Source organism: Mytilus edulis, chromosome 12 (assembly GCF_963676685.1).
Source record: "Mytilus edulis chromosome 12, xbMytEdul2.2, whole genome shotgun sequence".
In the NCBI taxonomy this organism is placed as follows: domain Eukaryota; kingdom Metazoa; phylum Mollusca; class Bivalvia; order Mytilida; family Mytilidae; genus Mytilus; species Mytilus edulis.
Genome location: NC_092355.1, coordinates 42,924,832 through 42,952,827, shown reverse-complemented (window position 1 = coordinate 42,952,827; position 27,996 = coordinate 42,924,832). Strand labels below are relative to the sequence as shown.

The window sequence follows — 27,996 nt, the reverse complement described above, 5'->3', positions numbered from 1 at the left end:
GAAAAGCTGGACTAATTTTTAGGGTAGTAAGGTAGAATCCAATTAAAATACATAATTCTAAATATGAAAAGAAATGTTAGTTAAATCTCCACAAAACAGTAACACTTCTACAAAAGATATTTCAGTCTATTACTAATTGGAGTCTTATTAGATTTTCTTCATCTTTTACGTTACAAGTATATAAAGGAGTGTTCAAGTGCAAAAAAATGATTTTTTTTGTCCTTGACCTAAAGCACTTTCAAAATCACGGTTAGTGTAAAAGATCTAAACTACAGACAAATTTTCTACCTATGAACCCATCTATCACATGATTTTTTTTAATTGGAAATGAACACGAATCGAGTCTTCACAAGAATTTAACAGTAACTGAACATATTGTAGATAATATTATAGAAAGTAAATATGACTTTTTTTGGTCGTGAGCATGTTTTATACAACCTATCTTTATTTCTTTCTTGTTGATCTTGGTCCTCAACAATTAAAGTCAGTCCTGTAAGCTCTAACCAATAATGTCTCAGACAAATACAACTTATAAGATGCAACGAGAATGCTCAAGCTGAAACGTTTCGCTTGCTTTTATATTCACGAATTATTTTATGCTGATAGACCAAGGTTAGAGTTTTAGTACAGGTGTCACATACATCACACATTGTCAAAGATCCATGAAAATGAAGTCAATGTGAGATAAACCAATGTAAGTCAGAAAGACATGTATAGCTGACAATCATTATACACGCGTAATATAGTTTTTCTATTGCTTATCTCATACAAGAAACAGCCAAAACAATGAAAATTACATATTGACCAATGAACTATGAAAAAATAAAGTCAAGGTGACTCGTCAGATGACCCCTGCTAGACAAGACATTTAAATCATAAAATCATTTCATACACTTTATCTAGTTTTATATACTAGTATTGCTAAAAGAAATAGACAAAAAAACTAAATTTAACATTGACTAATGACCTGTGCAAATTAGACAAATAATAGTTCACAAGACACATAGAAAACTAATGACTAAGCAACACGAATCCCACCATGGGTTTGATCTCGGGTGCTCCTGAAGGGTATGCTGATCCTGTTCCACATATAAATGTAGCACGCATCCTGTTGCTCATGTTATTACAAATCCGTTAAATAGTCCAATTCGGTAGTTCATTAATAGGTAAGTGGGAAAATAACATAATAAAAATAGAAATTTGTTTTCAAGCAGTTGCTTGACAATGAAAATGAGGTCAAGGCCAACAGACATAATACAGACTTTCGTTATACATGTATAAGCCACAAGGTATGAAGCCTCCAGTTAAAGTCAATTACCATATAAAATATCAAGCTCAATACAAATAGCTAACGCCGTAGGATTGTTATCTGTATCTTTCGCATGTCACAGGCATGACAATAAAGCAAGAAGACAAGCTAAGTCATGTACATCGATGACTCGCATCCTGGATTTTAGTTGTATTTGTTGGTCAACTTTGAAACAAATTACTCAGGAAAAAGGGTCTTACTTGCAAAAGACCGAACGAAAGATTTTTTTCTAATCCATTTATCAACTTAATATTCTAAAAATAATTTATTCAAACGCCTGTACCAAGGTAGGGACCTTCTCATTGCTTGTCTCATGTCCAAAAAAACATAAAAAAAATCTTTGTTGATTTAGTTTTCATTCACAATGCAGAGCATGCTACATGTATCAAGTGTCGATGGTATGTTTCCCTTTTGATTTTTGTTTGGTGTTTTTTATCGATTGATTGCTGTCGGATACGAATGCGTTTTTTTGGGGGGGAGGGGGACAGGGACCCATTCCTCTATATGGAGCTACATGAATGGTGAAAGCATAAAATTTCTACATGTCACACAACATGGAAAGGCCTATTTCAATGTTTTGTACTTAAATGTTTCATTTAAAACTAAATTTTCTCTTTTGGGACTTTATCTGTAATGTTCATACAATAATTTTAATTTAAATTGTATATTATTATGAACGAGCTTCTGGTTTAGAAAATATACACTCATGGCAAGTTATTATAGGTTCTTTCGGTCTCTTTAAAAATACACCACCACTGTATGTCTCTTACAGTTTTGTTTAAATGTTCTTCCCTGCACATAATTACTTATTTGTATGTTATATTTTTGTAGGATGTTGATTCAATGATAAAATCCTGTTTAATAAACCGTATTAGACTCTTGGAATTCTTCATTCTGTTGCTGAAATCTAAAAATAAAATTCAGGGTACAATTTTCTTAAATAATCATCAAATACTACGGTAACCTTACCAATCAGGGTTATTATTAAGGAATTTTAAGATGAGTCCATATATTTAGCATTTCTGACACGTGCAATGGTGAGATTAAGGATTTTTTGTGATTTATAATTTATCATTGCAGTCTCCATGATAAACTAGAACAAGATAAACAAGAGTGCACACGCTGAAATATCTCGCCTTCTTTACTTATCATTGATATTATGTTGATAGTCCTAAGTATAAAGCTTTATTAAAGACTGTCACATAAACTTAACATTAACCAAGATAACTAAAAAAAGACCAATGAACCATGAAAATGAGGTCAAGGTCAGATGAACCATGCCAGGCAGACATGTACAGCTATGCTTCCATACAACAAATATAGTTGACCTATAACTTATAGTTTAAGAAAAACAGACCAAAACACAAAAACTTAACACTGAGCAATGAACCATGAAAATGATTTCAAGGTCAAATTAAACCTGCACGACTGACATATAGATCATAAAATATTTCCATACACTAAATATAGTTGACCTATGGCATATAGTATTAGATAAAAAGGCCAAAACTCAAAAACTTAACTTTGACCACTGAACCATGAAAATGAGGTCAAGGTCAGATGACATCTGATCGCTAGACATGTACACCTTACAATCATTCCATACAACAAATATAGAAGATCTATTGCATAAATTATGAGAAAAACAGACCAAAACACAAAAATCTAACTATAACCACTGAACCATGAAAATGAGGTCAAGGTCAGATGACATCGGCCAGTTGGACATGTACACCGTGCAGTCCTTCCATACACCGAATATACTAGCCCTATTGATTATAGTATCTGAGATATGGACTTGACCACCAAAACTTAACCTTGTTCACTGATCCATGAAATGAGGTCGAGGTCAGGTGAAAACTGTCTGACGGGCATGAAGGACTTGCAAGGTATGCACATACCAAATATAGTTATCCAATTAGTTTTAATAAGAGAGAATTTAACATTACAAAAAATATTAACTTTTTTTTCAAGTGGTCACTGAACTATGACCGGACGAAAAGCATGCTAATTATTTGGACTATCATCTTTCTGACTTTAATTACTATATCTTTCAATTGTCATTTTTAGCTTAAATATTCCCACACAATTATCTTTGGTTTAAAATGTATGTTTCTACTAATCCGATAATGGACTTCGTATCTACGTGTCAAAGACAGTTTTAGCAGATTATCTGAACAATGGACAATAATTGCCTAATCCGTTGTTACATGTATTTCTTAATTATTCTGTTTTATATACTTCTTAAAAATAATTTATATTCAGTTTTTGGATAGGTTCTTAAACCGTCAACACCGGACTCAATATTGTAACATCGTTTATATTCTTGTTGGATCGTTTATTAAATTGTTAAACTTTATACCGACTTGAACCTTCATTTTGATACCCAGCAAATAGTCTGGCTATAGAACCATGAAAATGAGGTCAAGGACATTGGACATGTTACTGACCAAAAGTTCGTAACATGAGGCATCTATATACAATTTGTGAAGCATCCAGGTCTTCTACCTTCTAAAATATAAAGCTTTTAAGAAGTTAGCTAACGCCGCCGCCGTAGCCGCCGCCGCCGGATCACTATCCCTATGTCGAGCTTTCTGCAACAAAGGTTGCAGGCTCGACAAAAATTTAATAATAACATTAACGGTACCAATTTTTCTGCACCAGATGCGCATTTCGACAACACTTGTCTCTTCAGTGATGCTCGTGGCCAAAATATTTAAAATCCAAAGCGTATATAAAAGATGAAGAGCTATAATAAGTTAACCCTTAAAATTAGATCTATGAATATTTTTTAGTCATTGCTATAACATTGTTTTTATTATCCATAGTTCATGGATGGAGTATGATGCATGCACATACATAATTTTTTTAATTCTGTATTTTACTGATAAATATACTCACTTTTATAGTCAACATCACACTTTTACACTAACAGCAGCAACTGCAGGTGAGACACAGAGTTCTGTGGATTCATTTAGAAAATGTTCAATCTATGTATCCCTATGAAGATTTCTTGTTCCCTAGTTTGGTAAAATAATTAAGCTCATTAGTATGCAGAGGAAACCAGTTTTTACAATTCTAGATAAGTTAACGGACAATGATAACGGATAAAAATTTATGAATATAGCAAAGTGGGCTAAAACAAATATGAAATAATATAAAATAAAATTTTGAATTAAAACCAAAAAGTATACAGATCTTAAGATTAATGTTACAAAGAAGTATGTAAAGTTTAAGCAATAATCATAAATTGATTTTGAGATACGGGTGACATGCATGTAAAAATACCCTCCCCCTTTTTTACAAAATACTAAATAACTGAAAAATGAAATTTTAAATCATCACCAAAAAGTATACAGATCTTGAGATCAATATAACAAAGAAGTGTGTAAAGTTTTAAGCACTAATCATAAATTGATTTTGAGATACGGCGTGACATGTAAAAATACCCTCCCCCTTTTTTACAAAATACTAAATAACTGAAAAACAATATTTTAAATCATCACCAAAAAGTATACAGATCTTAAGATTAATATAACAAAAAAAGTGTGTAAAGTTTTAAGCAATAATCATAAATCGTTTTGGAGATACGTCGCGATATGTAAAAATCCCCTCCCCTTTTTTTACAAAATACTAAATAACTCAAAAATGAAATTTTGAATCATCACCAAAAAGTATACAGATCTTAAAATTAATATAACTAAGAAGTGTGTAAAGTTTTAAGCAATAATCAAAAATTGTTTTTGATATACAGTGCGACATGTGAAAAAAACACCCCCCTGTATTAGTTACAAAGTGCCGCAACTCAAAAAGTTTTAATCTTATTTTGACCGAAAAGTATACAGATCATTTGACTATCATAAGAAACAACTACAATAAGTTTCGTGAAATTTGGATAAGTTGTTCTCAAGTTACGGCGCGACATGTTTACGCCGGACAGACGGACAGACGGACGGACACCGGACATTTGTATAACATAATACGACCCGTCAAAATTTTGACGGGCGTATAAAAAAGTAATCAAAGCGCTGTAAGCACTGTAGGCAGTTAACCAAAAACCAAGGCAAACATAATTACGAAAACTGTGGCAATGTTGCTTCAACATTTTTTAAAGATTTAAAAGAACAAACATTAAACATTCATATATAATTGTACATTTATGTTCATTTAATGAATTAATTATTAAGGCAAATAATTCATATTTTATTAAGGTTTTCAATAGCAACGCACATGACCATTCGTGGTCATGAGTCTTTCATGAGTCAGCAGTGGTACAAATTTGCAATGATTGCAGTTCTTCTAGTTGATCGTAATTGTTCGTATTAGTTGACTGTTAGTAGTTCAAGATGACTTTAGTACGAGCTTGTAAAAGTATGAATGGACTTGCTTCCCTGGAAAGCAAACTGAGTTTGTGTTGTACAGTACAAAAGTTATGAGACACAAATCAGACAAATGTTTACTACTACAGGGATCAATGGTGAGGTCTGACTGACCTGTCCATAGTAAATGTAAACGACTCCCACCTTCACTCCAAATCAACGATGTCTAAGTTTGGAATAAAATGACAGGTGTTAGGGTCTAGCAAAGTGATATGCATATGTGTCACATATGAGATTGACCTTGTATGTCATTCAATCTTTTCTGAAATGACAAACAGGAATGAATATGGTTTAGGCGTTGGTATCTCAATCTTTTGCAAGTTTTAAAAACACACACAAGAGGGTGTGGGGTGACCCTAGGGACTACCCCTATTTTTCATTTGATTTTTTATATTGTCCCATATATGAATATAATTATATGGTTTATGGGTGGGGATCTCGGCCGTTATCAAGTTTTCCAACAGGAGGGGTGGGGGACCCCAGTGACTTCCCCTATATTTCATTCGATTTGTTAAATTGTCCAATACATGAATATATATGGTTGAGGGTGGGGGTAAAGGAAATAAAGATATGAATGAAACAGGAGTGGGTAGGGTGACCTTAAGGACCCTCCCTATATTTCATTTGATTAGTGCTCATACATGAATATATATGGTTTAATTTAAAGGTTGGGATCTCGACTCTTTCCAATTTCTCAATCAGGTGACTGCAGGGACTCCCCCTATATTTCATTTAATTTAGAGTTGGGGATCCCAACTGTTTCAAAGTTCTTCAACATGAGGGGTAGGGTGACAACAGGGACTTCCCCTATATTTCATTTGATTTGTTATATAGTCTTATACATGAGTATATATGGTAAAGGGGTGATGATCTCGAATGTTTCCAAGTTCTCAAACAGGAGGGGGTGCAGTGACCATAGGGACCCCCTTATAATTCATTTGATTTGTAATATTGTCCCATACATAAATATATATATTGTTTAAGATTGTGGATCTCGACCATTATATATTCTCAAACAGAGTGGCCCCACGAACTCCACCTATATTTCATATGATTTGTTATATTGTCCCATACATGAATATATATATATGGTTTAGGGGTGGGGATCTTGTCCTTTACCAAGTTTTGGTCATTTTTCTCTCTTGTGGATAGTTGTCTCATTGGCAATCATACCACATCTTTTTTTTATATAAGAAACTTCCAGCTATTTTAACTGACCTATCAAAATTGAGTAGGAAAAAATACCCCTTGAAATTGTAGTAATATGTTCAACTTGAAAAACATTTAACATGCATTACCAACATTTATCACTGATGAAAAAAAATTATACTGTTACCAGGAACATATATATTGTTAGATAAACTGTTCCCAGCTGTCACAATGTATTGGATTTTCACATTAAAATTGGTGTACAAAATATTTTCTGCTTTTTCTTTCTTTTTCATTTAAGTCTTTTGGTTTTTAATTCTAGTGTTTATATTTATTAAAGGGGCACTAGCTACGATATATATAAAAAAATTAAGTATGATTTTTTTTAGATCAATCATTAATCAAATTGGAATAATGAAATAATAATTTGCTTTTAGCAATCAATTTCCTTTAATTTTGTTGAAATAAGCGATTAAACATAATTTTTGACTGATTCACTTGCAAGTGAAAACGTCATCATCATTCTAACCGGTATTCATGTGAACTTCAAGTTAACCCCTAGCTAGAGATTGACAACGCATGCATTGTACGTGTACTGGTTATTTAAAGAAAAAGAATGTCAACAATGAAAGTGAAACTACGGTAAATCATTTGATTACTAATTCGATGCACATCAAATCATTCTTGTATGGTTAAAAACAATGAGAAACATCTATTTTTAATCTATAAAATAAAATCAAACAGACCTATAAAAATGCAATTGCACGTGTTGGTTTAATCTATTCGTATCTTTATTTTTGTTTACATCGCTTATATGGTCATCTGAGGTCAAATCGATAGTTAATTAGATGGCGTCTGGACTAAAATACACACGAAACGAACCTATATATTATCTACCCCATGCTCTGTAAACTGTTTATTTTAGACTTTTGATAGTTTGGATAAATGTTTTACATTGTTATAAACCAAATATGAGAATTTGAGTCAAATCGGTTACAATGAATTTGACAGCTAGTGCCCCTTTAACATGCATAGATGCATAGATGTATTTTGTAACCTGTCTGGATTTTTTTAGTAGCCAAATCCGGGATTACCCTCATCCGCTTCCGGAATCGGATCCGATATTGTAATCTCGTGGCAGCCATTTTGGTTTCAATGTTGTTTTTGACAGATAGTGAGATACGATTTTACTCGGATTTACACATTATTTATCGGCGATTTTATGTCTAAAGCTAGCGGTAGAACAAATTGAACATGGCTGTCATGAATAGTAATGATGAATATAAGTTTGAGATCGTTTATTAGGAAACTTTGGTAAAAATGTTTGCAAAGTTATTTTTTTATATTATTTCAAGGTCCGTCGGGCATGTCGTGCGTAGCTAGTAACACAGTAGAAAGTCCGACTGCAAAAGTGGAAGGTCACAGACCTTGGACCACCGCTAATTTAAAACCCTGCGTCCAAATTGGAAAGATACGAAAATTTCGTCTTCTTTTAAATTCAAAATTGCCGCCAACAGTTGAACTTATATACGTAGTTGACTACGTATTGTCGACAAACAATATTCCTACGACTTTTGCAATTTGGGAAATCTTAACTACTTGTCTTTAGAGGTTTTCGGCGATTAGATATTTCATACATTTGTTCTTTGACATCTTAGCCAAAATCTCAGAGGATAATAAACTACATAAGGATTCCTAATCTGTAATCTGTAATCTGTAAACGAGTTTCTGCCAATCAAGGCACACCTCAAAATGTGCTCTACTTCCTATGTGCAACTTCAAAACTTTTGGGAAAATCGACGATCATTTAAGGTTTTTCTGGTCATATTTTTTGTAATTCAGAATGAAAAGTATAAAAAAAACTGTCCAATAAGTTACAAATAATATAGTAGCCAGCTAAATTATAACAATGGCACGTATTTCAGCATTTATTGGGTAGCACACAAATCCAGTGTGCTCGCATAAGGCAGCTTAACTGCCTAAAAATGAAGCTTTGCTGTAGTAAAATATAAACTTGCGTAGCAACAGATCAAAATGATTAGATCTATTCGTCAACTCCCCCCCCCCCCCAAAAAAAAACCCATCAAATTATTGTCCCCTTAAAACAAAACAACCATTACCATGGCAACCATAAAAGAACCATTGTAGTAAAGTTACAGATTGCATAACAATATACCCGGAGACAAATTATTTTAAGTGACACAGTTTTGATGGCAACATCCAGTGGCGGATTCAGTAATTTTCATGAGTGGGGCCCCGCTGACTGCCTAAGAGGGGCCTCGCTCCAGTCAAGTTTCGGTGATTCCCTTTAAAAGGAAGCCGGATTTTTTTCCCAAAAAGGGAGGCTGGACCCTCACCCCGAGTTATAATAATAATATAATAAAACTCATTAGGATTAAACCAAATTTCAATAAGGCGCTCTACATAAAATATCAACTACATAAATGAATAATTTACTTATATACAAATGTAAACAATAGATCTAAATAAACAAACTATAATTACAACAACAACCAGGTGCTCCGCAGGGCACATCTGTATACGACCGCAGTGGTGCAACCCTGAACGGTTGGAGAAAATTTGGTCACAATATTGAAGCTTCATACTGTCTGAATTTGGATTGTGATCGAATTTTTGTCATAATTAAGGTTTTTGTCACAAAATAAATGTGGCCAGAGATCTAACAAATCTACTATACAATACTGTGCAATTGAAGGCTTCTTCTTGAAACTTTTCAAAATTCGAATTTCGAAATTTTTTGAAAAAAAGGAATCCCTTAAAAAATTTAACCCCCTCTAAAAAAAACTTATTGAAACCCCCTTTTTAAGCAATAACCCTTCAACTCAATCCCATCATTTCCCTTGTAGTATGGAACCTTGTATTACGATTTCAGAGAGATTCATTCACCTAAACAATTTTTGTTTGGAAACTAGAAACATGTTTCTTTTTTGCCCTTTTTTGGCCCCACTAATTCCTACATATTTTGGACAATTATTCCAAAACTTAATCCTAGCCTCCCCTTTGTTATGTGGAACATTGTGGTACAATTTTAGAGAAGTCAATACAATTACACACAATTTATTGTCTTGAAACTAGAAAAATGCTGGCTTTTGGTCCCTTTTTGGCCCTTTATTCCTAAACTTTTGACCCATAACCCCGTAAACGAATCCAAACCTTCTACTTGTGGGTTTAAACATTGTGGTACAATTTTAGAGCAAATGAAATACTTATACACAAGTTATTATTCTTACTAGAAAAATCCTTGTTTTTGGCTTCTTATTCCAAAACGGTTGGACAACCATCCCCAAAATCGATCCCAACCTTCCTTTTGTGGTATTGACCCTTTAGAAAAAAAATTCATTAAGATCTATTTTGTTAAACTAAAGAAACTGTCCGGAAACCAATTGGGCTTCGGACGACGCAGACGACAACGACATCATACCATTATACAATCCAAAAAAATGTTTGAGGTCGTATAAAAAACACCTATAGTATATTTTTTTTATTTCACTGGATAATGAATTCCACGCTTTTGTGCCACTAAAAGAACCAGATGCTCCGCAGGGCGCAGCTTTATACGAAAACAAAAACTCCCAAAATCAATCCCAACCTTCCTTTTGTCGTCATAAACCTTGTGTGAAAATTTCATAGATTTCTATTTTCTTATACTAAAGATATTGTGCAAAAACTAAGAAAAATGTTTGTTTTGGACCGTTTTTGGCCCCTAATTCCTAAACCGTTGGGACAAAAACTCTCAAAATTAATCCCAACCTTCTTTTTGTGGTCATAAACCTTATGTTAAAAGACGTAGGTCCGGTAAGGGCCGATTTTTTCAAGTTCATCTGACGAAATATTTTAGACACTTTTTAAACACTTAAGTGTCTATTTCAATTGATTCAATTAGTTTTTGTGAAAGATTTCAACTGATTAAGTCATTAAAAACGCTCTGATTCAAGCTTAAACATGAAAAATCTATCAAATTCGCCAAAAATCGTCACTTTTCAGATGGTTTTGGTCAAAAATGAAAGTGGCCGCATCCGTGTTCATCCTCAACCTTTATATATAGTATGTATTATCATCAAATACAACTTACATTTCAATATTATGGATGAACACGAATGCGGCCACTTTCATTTTAGACCATCTTCGCTAGCCAAGGGTTACGAACCACTCCCGCTCTCTCGTAACCCTTGGCTAGCGAAGATGATTTTAGACAGAAACCGTCTAAAATTTGTCTAAAATGCTGAAATTGTGAAGATTTCAGTAATTTAGCGTGACTTTATGATGCTAGTACCCGATATATGTGCATTGTATTGTCAAACACAGCCCATATTTATGTACCAGAATCATTCTACTTTCAAAAAAATGGCTTAACGATTACATTATCACAATTTTGTAAAACTGCTATATTTTGGGGCCAAAAAGGAGTCTTACCGTACCTACTCCTTTAATAGAATTCTGTTTACTGAAAGTTCTTGTGCGAAAACCAAGTAAAATGCTATTTTGGGCCCTTTTTGTCCCTAATTCCTAAACTGTTGGGACCAACCTTGCTTTTATGGTCATAAACCTTTTGTTTAAATTTCACATGTTTCTATTTACTTATACTTAAGTTAAAGTGCGAAAACACCAAATGTTTTCGGACGACGACGACGACGACGACGACGACGACGGCAACGTCATACCAATATACGACCGAGACCACAATTGTCTGTTCTTCTTCGCTTCGTTGTTCACGAATATAGTCCCTAGTGTTTACTCGTTTAAACTAATATCAATTTGACATGTTACTTGTAACTTTTCTTTTCATTTAAAGTACCTAATACAATACCAAAGAGCTTCCAAAACTTAAAATTACTGGAATTTATTACAGCTTTGTGTTTATTAACTTAATTCTCTGGTTGATGAGCTCTTTTGTGGCCGGTAACAGAGTAGGGAGTAAAATCACAAAAATACTGAACTTAAGGTCGTGATAACGTCGCTGTGAGATCGTAGTGCAATCTCTCCGAATAGAAACACGCTTTCGCTACGCTCTCGCAACGATTGTACAGCGACCTTTGCGATCTTATACGATCTTAATGCGCTTCCACTACGCTTCTACCACGACCTAATTTCGCCACGACCGCACCACGATTGTTTTGAACATGTTTAAAGATGGCCACGCTCTTCACGATCTTGAAGATCTCACCACAACCGTGGTACGACCTTACTGCGACCTACACGATCATCAAAATTTGCATTTTTTCCACAGATCGTAGTGCGATCGTGGCTTAGTGGGACTGGGGTATAAGAGAAAATTCAATTCGGAACATCCATAATCACGTGGCTAAATCAAATAACAAAACGCATCAATAAAAGGATAGACAAGAATTATCAATTTCCTATTTTGGTGTCTGTATGATCTATAAAATATATAACTTTCTCACTGAATGTATATGTTCCGGACCATATGAGTATTTGGACCATACGCGTATGGTCATGACCATATGGGTATATACTCATATGGTCCGACCATATGCGTATGGTCGGGGTAATTAACACTCTGTTACAGTTTACTTGTAATACTTCTAAACTCTTCATATGGTATGACCGTTCATTCAAAAGACGCTATCATATAGGTAATTTTATCGTTATATTATAATAAAAAGATAAGCTAAATAAAAATAAGAAGTTTCACATTGTTAATTTTACTTAATTGTCAAATTTAAAGTAAACACATTTTATACCGATGGTCATTACCGATGGTCATAACCGATTTGTTATTACGAGTAAATGGCAATATGTCGACTAAAAAATTAAATTCCAAAAATTTCTTAATGAACTGTTACATAAGAAGTCACTGGAAAGTAGCATACTATTAGTTTATTTAAGTTGTGTTGTGAAGATGGTGTATTGCAGTCAACCATTTTACGATATTTGAGATCTAGAGCTTCTTAAAAACACTGTAGACATCAGAATTGCCAAAGACCTCGGTATCACTGTACGCAGCTGCAAAAAAGGCTTGTTTTTCACTCGCAAACAAAATGTGTAAATGAAAAAGATCGTGCACAAAACTTGCAAATGCAAAAAAGCTATGATACCGTGTGGAAGTGAATGTCATCCAAGCCTACATGCACTAATGTAACTAGCGATGAAAACTAACTATGGCATCAATATTAAATTTTTACGTAGTTTTTTTTATTATAAAATTAAAAAATTGTCATGTTTTAAACCATCACTGTTTTTTTTAGATAAAGTTCTTGTATTATTGAAACGTTTATAATGTAATTTGGAAAAATAAATATACCTATATGGTCCAAATACTCATATGGTCCGGCGCGTTAATAACCAAACGAGTATTATACTCATATGGTCCGACCATACGCGTACGGTCGGACCATACGCGTATGGTCGGACCATATGAGTATACGCATATGGTCATGTCATGACCATACGCGTATGGTCCAAATACTCATATGGTCCGGAACATATACAAAGAGGGTAACCAAAGACTTTGCGACGATGCAAATATTAAACTTTACAATATAAATAAATATCTTTAACCAACGAATTCAAATAGCAAAAGCTATGCAATTAACAAATATATACTTATATGCTTCATGTACATTATTTAACAATGAAATACATTAATTATGAAATTTGAAGTTTTACCAAGGGCGCTAATAATTAATTAATAACACTGTCTACCACACAGAATTTCGGGGACACTCCCTCTGGTATCATTCCCCCTCTTTTATAGCTGACTATGCGGGGGCTTTTTCTAATTATTGGGGGCATTATTTATGATGGCCTATAGTTGCTAATGTTTGTGTCATAGTCACAGTCATCCTCATTGCTTCCCTCAATCTTTATTCTATCACCAATAGTTTCAACACCTAGTCTGATCAAGTATTGATCAGTAAGGTGCTGAAAAGAGTCATCTTCTATCCTATCATCTTTAAAAATTTTAATTTGAAAGATTTGTAGATTAAGTTCTACAAGAGCACGTTGTATAGCAGACGACATGTTGCCAGTATGAAAATAAACCCGAAAAAAATATACATGTTTTCGGTTATTTTCGGAAGTCTACCACCACCACATAATGAAAAAAAGCACTGAAAGTAATTGATTAACCACCTAGTATAATATTTTTTGAACCAAACATATAAAACATTTTGACCACTGATCATAAAGTTGTTTGAACTGAACATAATATTTATTTTACTGAACATAATGATCAGTCTACAGAACATAATATTTATTTCACTTAACATAATGATAACAGTACTGATAATAAAGTGCTGCGCTTTAGGGCATGATACGCCCGTTGCTCTTTTAACTTGTTTTTAAAAGTGTTAGTTATTGTCCAAAAGTTGGAAAATCCCCCCATTTTTAAGAATAAAAATTCATAACACGGAAATGTAAAATCTTAAATTTATAAAAATTGAAAGGGAGCTTACATCAATATATATAAACAATTCACCAAAGTCTCATGGACATTGGTGAAAGCCTTTTTGAGTTATTGTCCGAAGTGTTAAAAATCCCCCTTTTTTATGAATAAAGCCCCATAAATCCAAAACTTAAAATCTGAAATTTATAAAAATTGAAGAGGGGGCTTGCTTACATCAATAGATATAAACAATTCACCAAAGTTTCATGGACATTGGTGAAAGCGTTTTTGAGTTATTGTCCGAAGTGTGGACAACGGATCCCCTTTTTTTATAAATAAAGCCCCATAAATCCAAAACTTAAAATTTGAAATTAAAAAAAACGAAAGGGAGTTTACGTCAATAGATATAAACAATTCACTTAAGTTTCATGGAAATTGGTGAAAGCGTTTTTGAGTTATTGTCCGATAGTGGACGACGGACGGACAGACGGACGGACAACGGTATACCATAATACGTCCCGTCTAAAGACGGCGGGCGTATAAAAAGTGTGTTTGACCACTGAATATTTCGGTTTCTGTAATCAACATAATGAGAAATCTACATAATATAATAATATGTTGACAGAAGATATTTTCAAAAGTACTGAATATAAAGACAAAAGTATATTGATTAAAGTGCTGAATATAATACCAGATCTGCACAATATAATGATTATTCTACTGATCATTATGATGTTATTGCTCAACATAATTGTTATACTACTGAACCATGTGAACATAATAAAAAGGGCACTCATAATCGAGAAAAAACGCTGAAAATAATTAAACTTTCACAGCATATACTAAATATGAACAACGAAAGACAGCTATCACAAATAGATTCTGGGTGTATCTGTGACTGGGAAATGTGTTGGTCTGGAACCACACACACACAATAAACAGTACGGACTCTGACTCTGGGACTAGCTCTTGTAACAAAAGACGACTCTGGTTAGCGCAATGTATAATTTAATAAGTTCAGCATGGAAGTAGAGTTGGGACTGCTCAGTGTAATACTAAATCCATTTTGCCACATCAAAATAACAACATAGTTTATATAACAAACCAAAACTACTTGTACTTGACAAATATTTCTCTAAATGAGTGAGAAAATTCAAATAAGGGATAACAGAAAAATTAACACATACATGTAGATAATAATTAACAATTATAGAACATACAGACTTATTTATGGGATTAAAGCCTTGGCTTGTCAAATACGAATAATCTGAGACTACTATAACACGTGTTATAGTAGTCTCAGGAATAATAGATCATTTTGAAGTAAAATGTCGCCATTTAAAAAAAACCAAATTAAAACATGAAATTATATTAGCTTAATCTTCTAAACTTGACCTAAATCTTGCACAATAAAAATATCAAAATCCATAGTGAAATATTGCAAATATAACAAAATCACTGGTTTTACAAAATCTTTAACAAAATGTCCAAAAAGTATCAAAATAAATTTTTGTCCATTTTTCCACTGTGACACAGCTATGGCGTTCCATATTCCTTGTCTGTCCTATTATATTCACATAATGATATTTGAAATGAAAATAAGCACAAAACCAGTCATTTTAACAATTAAGATCCTATCAAGGAACCCTTTTAAGGTGACTATATCAGAGACAAAAACAAAATGTATACAATAGATATAAAAAAGAAGATGTGGTATGATTGCCAAATAGACAACTCTCCACAAGAGACCAAAATGACAGAAATTACCAACAATAGGTCATCGCACGGCCGTCAACTATGAGCAAAGTCCATACCGCATAGTCAGCTATAAAACTTTAAAGGCCCCGAAATAACAATGTAAAACGAGAAAACTAACGGCTAACTCATGTACAAAAAATGAACGAAAAACAAATTGAACACATAAACAAACAACCACTGAATAAGTATACAAGACAAAAAGAAAAGGACAGTACAAAATATGTTAAGAATCTAATCTAAAATAAAAATGAAATTATCCTCGTACAAAATAAATATTTATATATAAAAAAAAGGTGACTAGATGCTCTGCAAGGGTAATTAGCATATTTCGAATTTTACTTAATATGTTTTTGACCAGCAATTTAAAAATAAAAAAATACATATTTGAACAATAAAAAAAAAGAATTTTTCATTATAGGATCGGGATATTGCAACTTGATAAAGGAATTCGAATGTGAAATGATGGTAGCTAACCACGGATCCAAGAAAAGACACGTATTATATGTCAATAAACACGATATTAAAATAAGAAGATGTGGTATAATTTCCAATGAGATTTCTGTTTACTACAAGCTATAACTACTGGAAGAAAAAGCTCAAGTAAAATTAAATGTTATCAAGGATTGGAGAGGCCTTGTTATCTGAAAGACAGAGAAAACAACATGATTTTTTTTATATCGGGAACTTTTCAATATTCCCAACTATAGAATCCGACAAATTAACGAAAAAGTTTTTTTTTAGTGAGAACAACATTTTATCAAACCATAATTATTTATTTCTTCAATATAAAAAGAAGGAGATGTGATAGGATTTTCAAAGTTAAAAAAATAAATGGATTTAAGCAATTATAGTCGGCAATAACAGGTTCCGACATGAAAAATAAGAATTAATACACAAACTGACGGCCTAATTCATAATAAAACAATTTACGAAAAACATATATGACATACACGAAAAAACGACAAACACTGAACTACGGGCTTTTGACTTCAAACAGGTACATACAGAATTTGGCGGGGTTAAAAATGTCTGTGTGCGCTCAATTTCTAAAAAAAAAAACCCTATCACAACACAAGACCAAACTATAAAAAAAATCAGTTGAATGATCGGATCATCATTCAATACTATCAATGACGATATCAGATCAGGTGCGGGATCCAAACCACGGAACACCGTTAAATTCCACAAAATAAAAATAAAATCGAAAAACTTGAATTGGGTTTCAATCACCAACACTCCCTCTCCCCTCATGCCGGATCCGCTCAGTCAGACTCAACTTTTGAGTGTGTAATTTAGGTATAAAAAATTGATAACAATACAAAATAAATAACTGATATTAAATTGTAACAGAAAAAGGAGAGAAAATCATTCCAGACATGTGTTGCAGCATTGGATTACAGTAGTTTTAATAAATATTTATATGACAGAAGTATCATGGAAAACATAAACTAATCATGAATGTGGCAGAAGAGATAGTACACGGTTTATGTTCTTCTCATTGATATTGTTCAGGAAGGCTCAGAGTGATTGTACAGTAAACTTGCAAGCGATTGTACAGTCAATAAAAATATCCGACATGGAGAAAATGAATATATTTGGATTTCTACTGGAACAATGACTTCAAAACTTTCAGACAGGTACGACTATATATCAGAAAAGGTACATATGGAAATTCAGGTAGCAAACATTGATTTTTCGATGTTTTTTTAGACATTTTTCGTCGTTTTTTTTATACATTTTTGATCCCTGTTGTGTGGCAAATTTGATCGTTTCACACATCATGGAGCTCCATCATTCTAAGGAAAATGTTTGGATGCACATAGCTTTCTTATTATTTTATTGGTTCTTTATGAGAATATTTAAGCTACCAAAACCTGAAGCAGAAACGTTACATAGCTATATATAGTAACATAAGAGTTCATCCAATTTTCTTCAAGCAACTTGTTATTTTGCAAATGTCGGGGCCCCTTTTGACAGTCTCCCGAATGACCAAATTATAAGAAAACCGTACAGTTCCGTTTCCACACTATGGTGATGGTCCCTTCGAATAGAATCACGCTTTCACTACGATCTCGCTATAATGATACAGCGACCTTTGCGATCTTACCACGACCTTAGTGCGAACTCACTAATACCTGATTCCACCACGATTGCTTTGAACATGTTCAAAGTTGTATACGCTCATCACGAACTTGAAGACCTCGCCACGACCGTGATACGACCTCACTGTGATCTTCAAGATCGCGCTACGATCGTCAACATTTGCATTTTTTCACAGATCGTAGTGCGATCGTTGCCTAGTGTGACCGCAGAATTAAACTTTATTAGTTGAATAGAGTCACAAGAGCTTAACAAAAAAATATTACTTCTCTTAGCCCCATATGTTTACCATTTCCTGGTAACAGGACTCAATTTGGCAAAAAAGAGGGAAAGTGCAGAGTTTATAAATTAGCCAAATTATGTTTAATAAAAAGAAATAATATAGATATTCAGACATTTAAAACTTTTTTCAGTTTAAAAAAACAAATAAAAATAGTGTTCAAAAGTAAACTTTCGTTAAAAAAATATGGATTATTTGAAGAAAAAAAACCAACAAATTGCACACATTTAAAGAACATTTTATATATAAAACAGAATTTACAAATAATTTAACATAACACAGATAATGTTTATCTGTTTATCTTTTAATACAAAAAAGTTATGTATTCCTGTCGACAGGAAAAATATGTCCACAAATCCGAATTTTGAGCGTCCGTCGTCGTTAACTTATAAACAAATTTTCTCCTCTGAAACTACTGGGCCAAATTTTACCAAACTTAGCCACAACCATCATTGGGGTATCTAGTTTAAAAAGTGTGTCCGGTGACCCGCCAAACTAACCAAACTAACCAAGATGGCCTCCATGGCTAAAAATAGAACATAGGGGTTAAATGTATATTTTTGCTTATCACTCTGAAACCAAAGCATTGAACAAATCTGACAAGGGGTAAAATTGTTAACTAGGTCAAGATCTATCTGCCCTGAAATTTTCAGATGAATCGGACAATGGGTTGTTGGGTTACTGTCCCTGAATTGGTAATTTTAAGGAAATTTTGTCCGTTTTCTGTTATTATCTTGAAAATTATTATAGATAGAGATCAACTGTAAACAGCCATTATGTTCACCAAAGTAAGATCTACAAAAAAATCAACATGATTGAAATGGTAAGTTGATCCCTTAAGGAGTTATTGCACTTAATAGTCATTTTTTTACCAATTTTTCGTAATTTTTTTTACAAAAATCTTCTCCTCTGAAACTACTGGACCAAATTCAACCAAACTGAGCCAAACTCATTATTAAAGTATATTTTTATATATCTGCTTAAAAAAATTTCATATGAATTGTACAACTGGTTGGTTGGTTGCTGTCCCCCAATTGGTAATTTTTAAAGAAATTTAGCCGTTTTTGGTTATTTCCTTGAATGCTATTATATATAGAGATAAACTGCAAATAGCATTAATGTTCAGCAAATTAAGATCTACATATAATTCAACATGACCGAAATGGTCAATTGACCCCTTTAGGAGTTATTGCCCTTTATAGTCAATTTTTAACAATTTTCATTAATTTTGTAAATTTGGGTAAGTTTTTACAAAATGTGTTCCTCTGTAACTAAAGGGCCAAGTTCCTTACAGATAGAGAAAATTGTAAGTAGCAAGAATGATGAGTAAAGTATGATCTACGAACAGATCACAATCACCAAAAAACAATTTTGTCATGAACCCATCGTTTTCCTTTGTTTAATACACTCATAAACCAAGGTGCGCAACACAGGCTCTTAAGAGCCTCTAGTTATACTTCATTGAACTTTTGATGTCGTCCCTTAGGCCGTTAGTTTATTTCGTCTTAATTGTTTCACATTTTTTTTGTCGTGGCCTTTTATAACTGATATACAGTATGGGTATTTGTCATTTTTTGTCAAAGGCCGCACGGTTGGTTACAATTGATAATACTACTTCATTGATCTCCAGTTGATAGTTGCCAAATTGGCAGTCATACCACATCTCCTTACTTGTTATGATATTGTATACATTTTTCGTACATGACTTTAAATTTCGCGTCCTGCCTTAACTATATATGAAATATTAGTCGCTTGACATTAAAAGCAAACAACTAACAATCAATCAATTTAAACTCGTGTTTAATAAGTAGAAAATCAATTAATTTTTGGAGTTAAAAGGGGGAGGTGCCAGGAGGTCTTTGAATGTAAATATGGTGGCCTGGTAAGAGCTGGAATCAATAGGCTTGCTTAGCGACAAGTTAAGACTTTAAAAATAATTTAAAAAATCCGCAAAAAATCGTGCTGCCCCATTCCCATCCTTAGAATAACAAAAGGTCGTACCCTTACTGTTATTGTCCGTGTGTTTTATTATTTATCCAGCTTGTTGTCCATATAGTGTCCTTCTAAGGAGGCAACTGTTTAATATTCCGGGGGGGGGGGGCTTGATAATCACAAAAATAAATGGTTTGTTCTGTGGTAGTTTCAAAATACATAACCTGACTTACAATGCATTGAAAATAAACTCTGCAGGTCTATTCGAAAGTATTAGATGGCAACAGATTCTTCATAAAATTCATTTTTTCCCCAAAAAAAGTCGTGAAACACTTCCGAAAAGTTCATATGATAAAATTATTAATATTATTTAAAATATACTTGAAATGTCTGAAAAAAGGTTTCATTTAACTTGAGCTATATTGTGTCAGATACACATACCTCACTTTTATTACAGGGCAGTAATTACATTGAGGCAAATTTTATGCTTACGTTATAATTTTATATATACTCAAAATTGGAATAAAAAAGAAGTATCAATTTAGATATTTCTCATCAGACTCGTTATTTTTCCTTAAATCTTTTATTTATTTATTTATTTCAAAGTCTAATTTTCTGTCAACCAGTGTATTCTCTGATACTGTTTTTCTCTTTAGCCCTTTCTAGCCTATTTTGCTGCAATATACTTGATACATAATTTTCTAAAGTTGTTACTTTACAATTTTTTATGCCTCGATTATGGGCAGCCGCATTATGTTTTCTGGTCTGTGCGTGCACTCCTCCATCTGTCTGTCCCACTTCAGATAAACGTTTGTGATCGAGATAGTTTTTAATGAAGTTGAAGTCCAATCAACTTGAAACTTAGTAAACATGTTCCTTTTGTCTTTGTCTGAGTTGTCATTATAGATGGTCCTAGCTGCTAGGACCATCTATAATGACAACTCAGACAAAGACAAAATAAGCTGTCTTTTTTAGACGGTCAGAGTTGTCCCAGGACGGACATGTTCTGCAACTAACTAAAATGCCCCAAGTTTGAACACGTTATTTGATTTCGTGATCACCAAACTAACCAAATGAAATGTGAACTACATTGATATATTTCGTAACTTTTTACCTTAAAAAATCCTGGTCCTATGTAGATTTGGAAGTTGTCGTCAGCAAAAGATTAAAACACCGTTCATTGTGGGCTTCCGTTGTCGTTGATTTCTATATTTTATGCAATGTCAATTTCATCATGCAATACTTTCTCCGCAATCAGGGGTTCATTAAGGGATACACACAGTTTGATATTCATGCTAATAATATATAACTGTTACGATTTAAAAATCAATTTGAATTTAGGTTGCAGTAAGAAAAAAACAATATTAGGTCAATGTCATAAAGATATAAACTTTTTAGTATTCTGAATAAAACTGGGGAAAGGAAGGGCGCATTTAAATCTTGCCCTATCCCAGTTTCGCAGTCTCATACATATTTTTTGTATGAGGCTAAGAAACTGGGGAAGGACGAGGTTCTACCGAGCCCTTCCCCAGTTTTGCGCAAAGCACAAAAAAAGTTTATATTTTTCTGTCATTGACCTAATATTGCTTTTATACTGCAACATAAATTAATAAATTGATAGCTATTCAAATCGTAACACAAACGAAAGACTTATTTTCATCCCTTCATGGACCCCTGATTGTGGAGAAAGTGTGCCATGATGAAATTGACATCGTACACAATAGAGCTTTGTTACAATATTTTATATAAAATAAACACAACTAGTTGCAGTGTAAAAACATTTTATATTTTTCTGACATTGACCTTATATTGTATGTGTAGAAGTACTTAAAGATGACAAAAAATTTTAGTACTGAAAAATGACTGAAATTTTCAGTACTGAAAAATGACTGAAATTTTCAGTACTGAAAAATGACTGAAATTTTCAGTACTGAAAAATGGCTGAAATTTTCAGTACTGAAAAATGGCTGAAATTTTCAGTACTGAAAAATGGCTGAAATTTTCAGTACTGATAAATGACTGAAATTTTCAGTACTGTAAACAACTTTTTCTCAACATTACTGAAAATGATATAAAAATTTATGTACTGAATAGTGATGTTTCCTAAAAGTACTGTTTATATAGCGGCATTTGATGTACTGTTTAGTGATGTTTCCTAATAGTACTGTTTATATAGCGGCATTTAATGTACTGTTTAGTAATGTTTCCTAAAAGTACTGTTTTTATAGCGGCATTTAATGTACATGTAAACGCTAGTCAAATTGTTGGTAGTGTAGACTGAAAGTCTCAAGTATTTGATCTCTAAAACACAGAAGCTATCAGCTATCAAATATGCAATCAACATCAAATTCTTTTTAAAAATGGATGAAGTGTTGGATGCACACTAACACTTAACTCCACCACATTCTGTATGAGATTCTCCTTAGTCAAGAGCCTGCAACTGAATGGTTGTTGGTTTTTGTCGAGCCTGCAACTTTTGTTGCAGAAAGCTCGACATAGGGATAGTGATCCGGCGGCTACGGCGGCGGCGTTAGCTCACTTCTTAAAAGCTTTATATTTTAGAAGGTGGAAGACCTGGATGCTTCATACTTTGTATATAGATGCTTCATGTTACGAAGTTTCCGTCAGTCACCTGTCAAATGTCCTTGACCTCATTTTCATGGTTCAGTGACCACTTGAAAAAAAAGTTCAAATTTTTTGTAATGTTGAATTCTCTCTTATTATAAGTAATAGGATAACTATATTTGATATGTGCGTACCTTGCAAGGTCCTCGTGTCTGTCAGACAGTTTTCACTTGACCTCGACCTCATTTCATGGATCAGTGAACAAGGTTAAGTTTTGGTGGTCAAGTCCATATCTCAGATACTATAAGCAATAGGGCTAGTATATTCGGTGTATGGAAGGACTGTAAGGTGTACATGTCCAACTGGCAGGTGTCATCTGACCTTGACCTCATTTTCATGGTTCAGTGGTTATAGTTAAATTTTCGTGTTTTGGTCTGTTTTTCTCATACCATATGCAATAGGTCTACTATATTTGTTGTATGGAATGATTGTTAAGTGTACATGTCTAGCGGGCAGATGTCATGTGACCTTGACCTCATTTTCATGGTTCAGTGGTCAAAGTTAAGTTTTTGAGTTTTGGTCTTTTTATCTAATGCTATATGCCATAGGTCAACTATATTTGGTGTATGGAAATATTTTATGATCTTTATGTCAGTCGAGCAGGTTTTATTTAACCGTGACCTTATTTTCACGGTTCATTGCACAGTGTTAAGTTTTTGTGTTTTGGTCTATTTTTCTTAAACTATAAGTAATGTGTCAATTATATATGTTGTATAGAAGCATTGTTAGCTGTACCTGTCTGCCTGGCATGGTTCATCTGACCTGGACCTCTTTTTCAAGGTTCATTGGTCTTTGTTTAGTTATCTTGGTTAATGTTAAGTTTATGTGACAGTTGTAATAAAGCTTAGCTTTATACTTAGGACTATCAACATAATATCAATGATTAGTATAGAAGGCGAGACATTTCAGCGTGTGCACTCTTGTTTTTACTGTATATCACTTTTTTCTTTTGTTTATGGTTTTGTCCTTTAATTTTCTCGTGGGAATTGATATTTTGGTCAATTTTGAGTTCATGGTGAGGTCTGTTGCTCAGTTTCATTAAGTTAGGTTAACCATATATAGCATATTAGATGTTTGTTTTCATCTGGAAGAATTTGGTCATTGCTTTGTCCATATGCCAGTCTGTCCCTCCACTAATCTGTGTGTTGTAAACAAATGGTTTTCTGATAATTACTCGAGTATTCTTTGCTTGATTGGATTAAAACTAATACAAATGGAAGATAAAGGGGTATGAAAGTAGCCTATTAGTTTTGGGTTCACTATATCAAAGTTCATGGTTACTGTTAGTAATAATACATTTGTTTGAGGGGCAATTTGTTCCCAGATGATAACTTGAGTTTCACTAATTTTATAATTTGTATTAAATCTTTAAATGATTGTTTTTATATTTCATAATTTTAACAATTTTAAAGAGCATGTGAATCTAAAGAACAATGAATTCATTTGACATAAGCGTTGATAGGAATGAAATTATGAAATTTTTATTTCATAGTAAAATAGTTTATATTGCTATCAAGAATTGCATTACTGAGGTTAATCAGACAGTAAGTATAAGAAATTGTTATGTACACTTCTATTGTGATAAAGGCATATAAGTATGTATAACAATTTATATCTCTGTATATAGGGAGTAGTAAAGAAGTACCCTGACATACGTGTAGAACACCTGATCAGTTTGTTGGTATTGAGAGGAGACATGAATAGAGCTGATGCTAGACAGGTATGGATAATTTTAACCCTTTGAAAATTAATCCCTTTTTTTAATCATAATTTTTTGTCCTTTCATCATGTTCATTGGATATAATATACCAATTTAATAAACAGACTGTTACAGACAGTACGATGTAAATTCAGCTATTGTTGGTAAATCTTTACTTGATATTATTAAACAGGAGCAAATGATTAATCATTCTCTAAACAGCCATATTTATACGACCGCAAAAATTAAAAAAATTTTGGTCGTATATTGGTATCACGTTGGCGTCGTCGTTGTCCGAATACTTTTAGTTTTCGCACTCTAACTGTAGTTAAAGTGAATAGAAATCTATGAAATTTTAACACAAGGTTTATGACCACAAAAGGAAGGTTAGAATTGATTTTGGGATTTTTGGTCCCAACATTTTAGGAATTAGGGGCCAAAAAGGGCCCAAATAAGCATTTTCTTGGTTTTCGCACTATAACTTTAGTTTAAGTAAATAGAAATCTATGAAATTTAAACACAAGGTTTATGACCACAAAAGGAAGGTTTGGATTGATTTTGGGAGTTGAGGTCTGAACAGTTTAGGAATTAGGGGCCAAAAAGGGGCCCAAGTAAGCATTATTCTTGGTTTTCGCACCATAACTTTAGTATAAGTAAATAGAAATCTATGAAATTTAAACACAAGGTTTATGATCACTAATGAAAGGTTGGGTTTGATTTTGGGAGTTTTGGTCCCAACAGTTTAGGAATAAGGGGCCCAAAGGGTCCAACATTGAACTTTGTTTGATTTCATCAAAAATTGAATAATTGGGGTTTTTTTGATATGCCGAATCTAACTGTGTATGTAGATTTTTAATTTTTGGTCCCGTTTTCCAATTGGTCTACATTAAGGTCCAAAGGGTCCAAAATTAAACTTAGTTTGATTTTAACAAAAATTGAATCCTTGGGGTTCTTTGATATGCTGAATCTAAAAATGTACTTAGATTTTTTATTATTGGCCCAGTTTTCAAGTTGGTCCAAATCGGGGTCCAAAATTAAACTTTGTTTGATTTCATCAAAAATTGAATAATTGGGGTTCTTTGATATGCCAAATCTTACTGTGCATGTAGATTCTTAATTTTTAGTCCCGTTTTCAAATTGGTCTATATTAAAGTCCAAAGGGTCCAAAATTGATCTAAGTTTGATATTAACAAAAATTGAATTCTTGGGCTTTTTTGATATGCTGAATCTAAACATGTACTTAGATTTTTGATTATGGGCCCAGTTTTCAAGTTGGTTCAAATCAGGATCCAAAATTATTATATTAAGTATTGTGCAATAGCAAGAAATTTTCAATTGCACAGTATTCAGCAATAGCAAGAAATTTTCAATTGCACAGAATTGCGCAATAGCAAGAAATTTTCAATTGCACAGTATTGTGCAATAGCAAATATTTTCAATTGCACAGTATTGCGCAATAGCAAGAAATATCTAATTGCACAATATTGTGCAATAGCAAAAAATTTTCAATTGATTGGAGTTATCGTTCTTTGTCCAGAATAGTAGTTGAATCAACTTAAATCATTGTTATATACAATGTATATTTACTTTTACTACCAACTGATAAATTAAAACAATCTTTACCATTCAGTGATAACAAGCACCTTTTGTTACATTTTAATATTTTATGATGTATTTAAATGAGTAGTTATTGTTGCAAACTCCATTAGAAATTTGAATTGAGATCAGTTTTGGAAAAAGGGAAAGGGGGATGTGAAAAAAAATGGAGGGGGTTAAATTTTTCTCATTTCAGATTTCATGAATAAAAAGAAAATTTCTTCAAACATTTTTTTGAGAGGATTAATATTCAACAGCATAGTGAATTGCTCAAAGGCAAAAAAAGTATTTTAAGTTCATTAGACAACATTCATTCTGTGTCCAAAACCTATGCTGTGTCAACTATTTAATCACAATCCAAATTTAGAGCTGAATCCAGCTTGAATGTTGTGTCCATACTTGCCCCAGCCGTTCAGGGTTCAACCTCTGCTGTCGTATTAAGCTGCGCCCTGTGGAGCATCTGGTTAATTGATTGAAGTCTAAAAGTTTAAATTATAGAATGTTATATGTTGATAAGATGTGAAGTATTGCTGCTTCTAATATTGTCAATGCAAGCAGTTCAGAACTGCTGAATGGATCTTTTATTTTCAGCAAGGTCAGACCTGTGTTGTATTTTCATGTTTTAGTACTATGGTTGAACACAGCAGAATAGCAGGTTCTGATTGGTCTGAAAGAAGTGTCACTATATCTTAGTAATTGATTTAATACAGTAGTCTTGCTTGAGAGATTTCTTCAATGTTTTCCATCATCATCATCTCTTGATGTAAAAAGTTAAATCACAAAAAAACTGAACTCGGAGGAAAATTCAAAATGAAAAGTCCCTAATCAAATGGCAAAATCAAAAGCTCAAACACATCAATTAAATGGATAACTGTCATATTCCTGACTTATTACAGGCATTTACCTATGTAGAAAATGGTGGACAAAACCTGGTTTTATAGCTAGCTAAACCTCTCACTTGGATGACAGTCACATCAAATTCCTTTAATTTCTTTTCTTTTGTAGATGGTTCAGGATATTGTTGGAGAAGACGACCCACTACGACCAAAACCCAAAGGCATTTTCTCTGAACTTGCCATGTCATAACTAGAAAAAAGCAGTTTGCTGTTTCAGAATTAATGCATTCTGGGTAATATTTTCAAAAGTGTACATCTAAACATCCTGATTGGTTAAAAATGTCATAAACAATGGAAATTTAACCAATGAGTTGACATTATCTTCATTTCAGGGTACGAACAATGAAATTACCCATGATGCTTTAGATTCTGAAACGGCCAATTCAAGATATAGAAAAATGTAATGAATGTTCAAATTGACAATATATCAAAGAATTTGATTCATAGTGCTTTCTTTATTATTTACATTTATTGTATGAGTTTGCCATCATTTGCTTTTCAATGTTTATAATTGTTTCATATGTTTGTTATTTTATGAAGTGCAATATTATTGAATATGTATTTATAATAAATATCTAAACTACAAAATGTGTCAAAGAATTTTATGACAGATTCTTCTTCAGGACATGAAGTTGTGCATCACTCTTTTATTTTAGATTTGAGTAATTTTGGAGGCTTTCCATATTCAAAAACATACTTCAATGGGGTTTTTTCTTATAATATTTAGACATAATCAGTGCAAAACTCCTTCTTTGATGGTTACACATTTTTATACGACCGCAAAAATTTTAATTTTTTGGTCGTATATTGCTATCACGTTGGCGTCGTTGTCGTCGTCCGAAAACTTTTAGTTTTCGCACTCTAACTTTAGTTTAAGTGAATAGAAATCAATGAAATTTTAACACAA

At 33.0% G+C, this 27,996-nt stretch overlaps 1 protein-coding gene and 1 long non-coding RNA gene across 3 annotated transcripts in view; one reads left to right on the top strand and one right to left on the bottom strand.

The window, feature by feature from the left end:
- The window catches only part of LOC139498523 (exocyst complex component 3-like), a 68,029-nt gene extending 40,352 nt beyond the window's left edge, over positions 1–27,677 (top strand). Inside the window, exons 23-24 of one of the 2 annotated variants that reach the window (XM_071286945.1) lie at positions 24,526–24,618; positions 27,199–27,677. In XM_071286945.1, coding sequence (XP_071143046.1) covers positions 24,526–24,618; positions 27,199–27,279 — 174 coding nt within the window. In that variant the 3' untranslated portion in view covers positions 27,280–27,677. The remainder of the gene's footprint in view (positions 1–24,525; positions 24,619–27,198) is intronic. The other variant, XM_071286944.1, reaches the window with a different exon arrangement.
- On the bottom strand, positions 1,562–21,564 carry LOC139497086 (uncharacterized). The gene is made up of 3 exons (XR_011657676.1): positions 21,388–21,564; positions 4,211–4,329; positions 1,562–2,216 (listed from the first exon to the last, which is right to left on the bottom strand). It is a non-coding gene; the product is annotated as an uncharacterized lncRNA (long non-coding RNA).
- Positions 27,678–27,996: the final 319 nt, after the last annotated feature.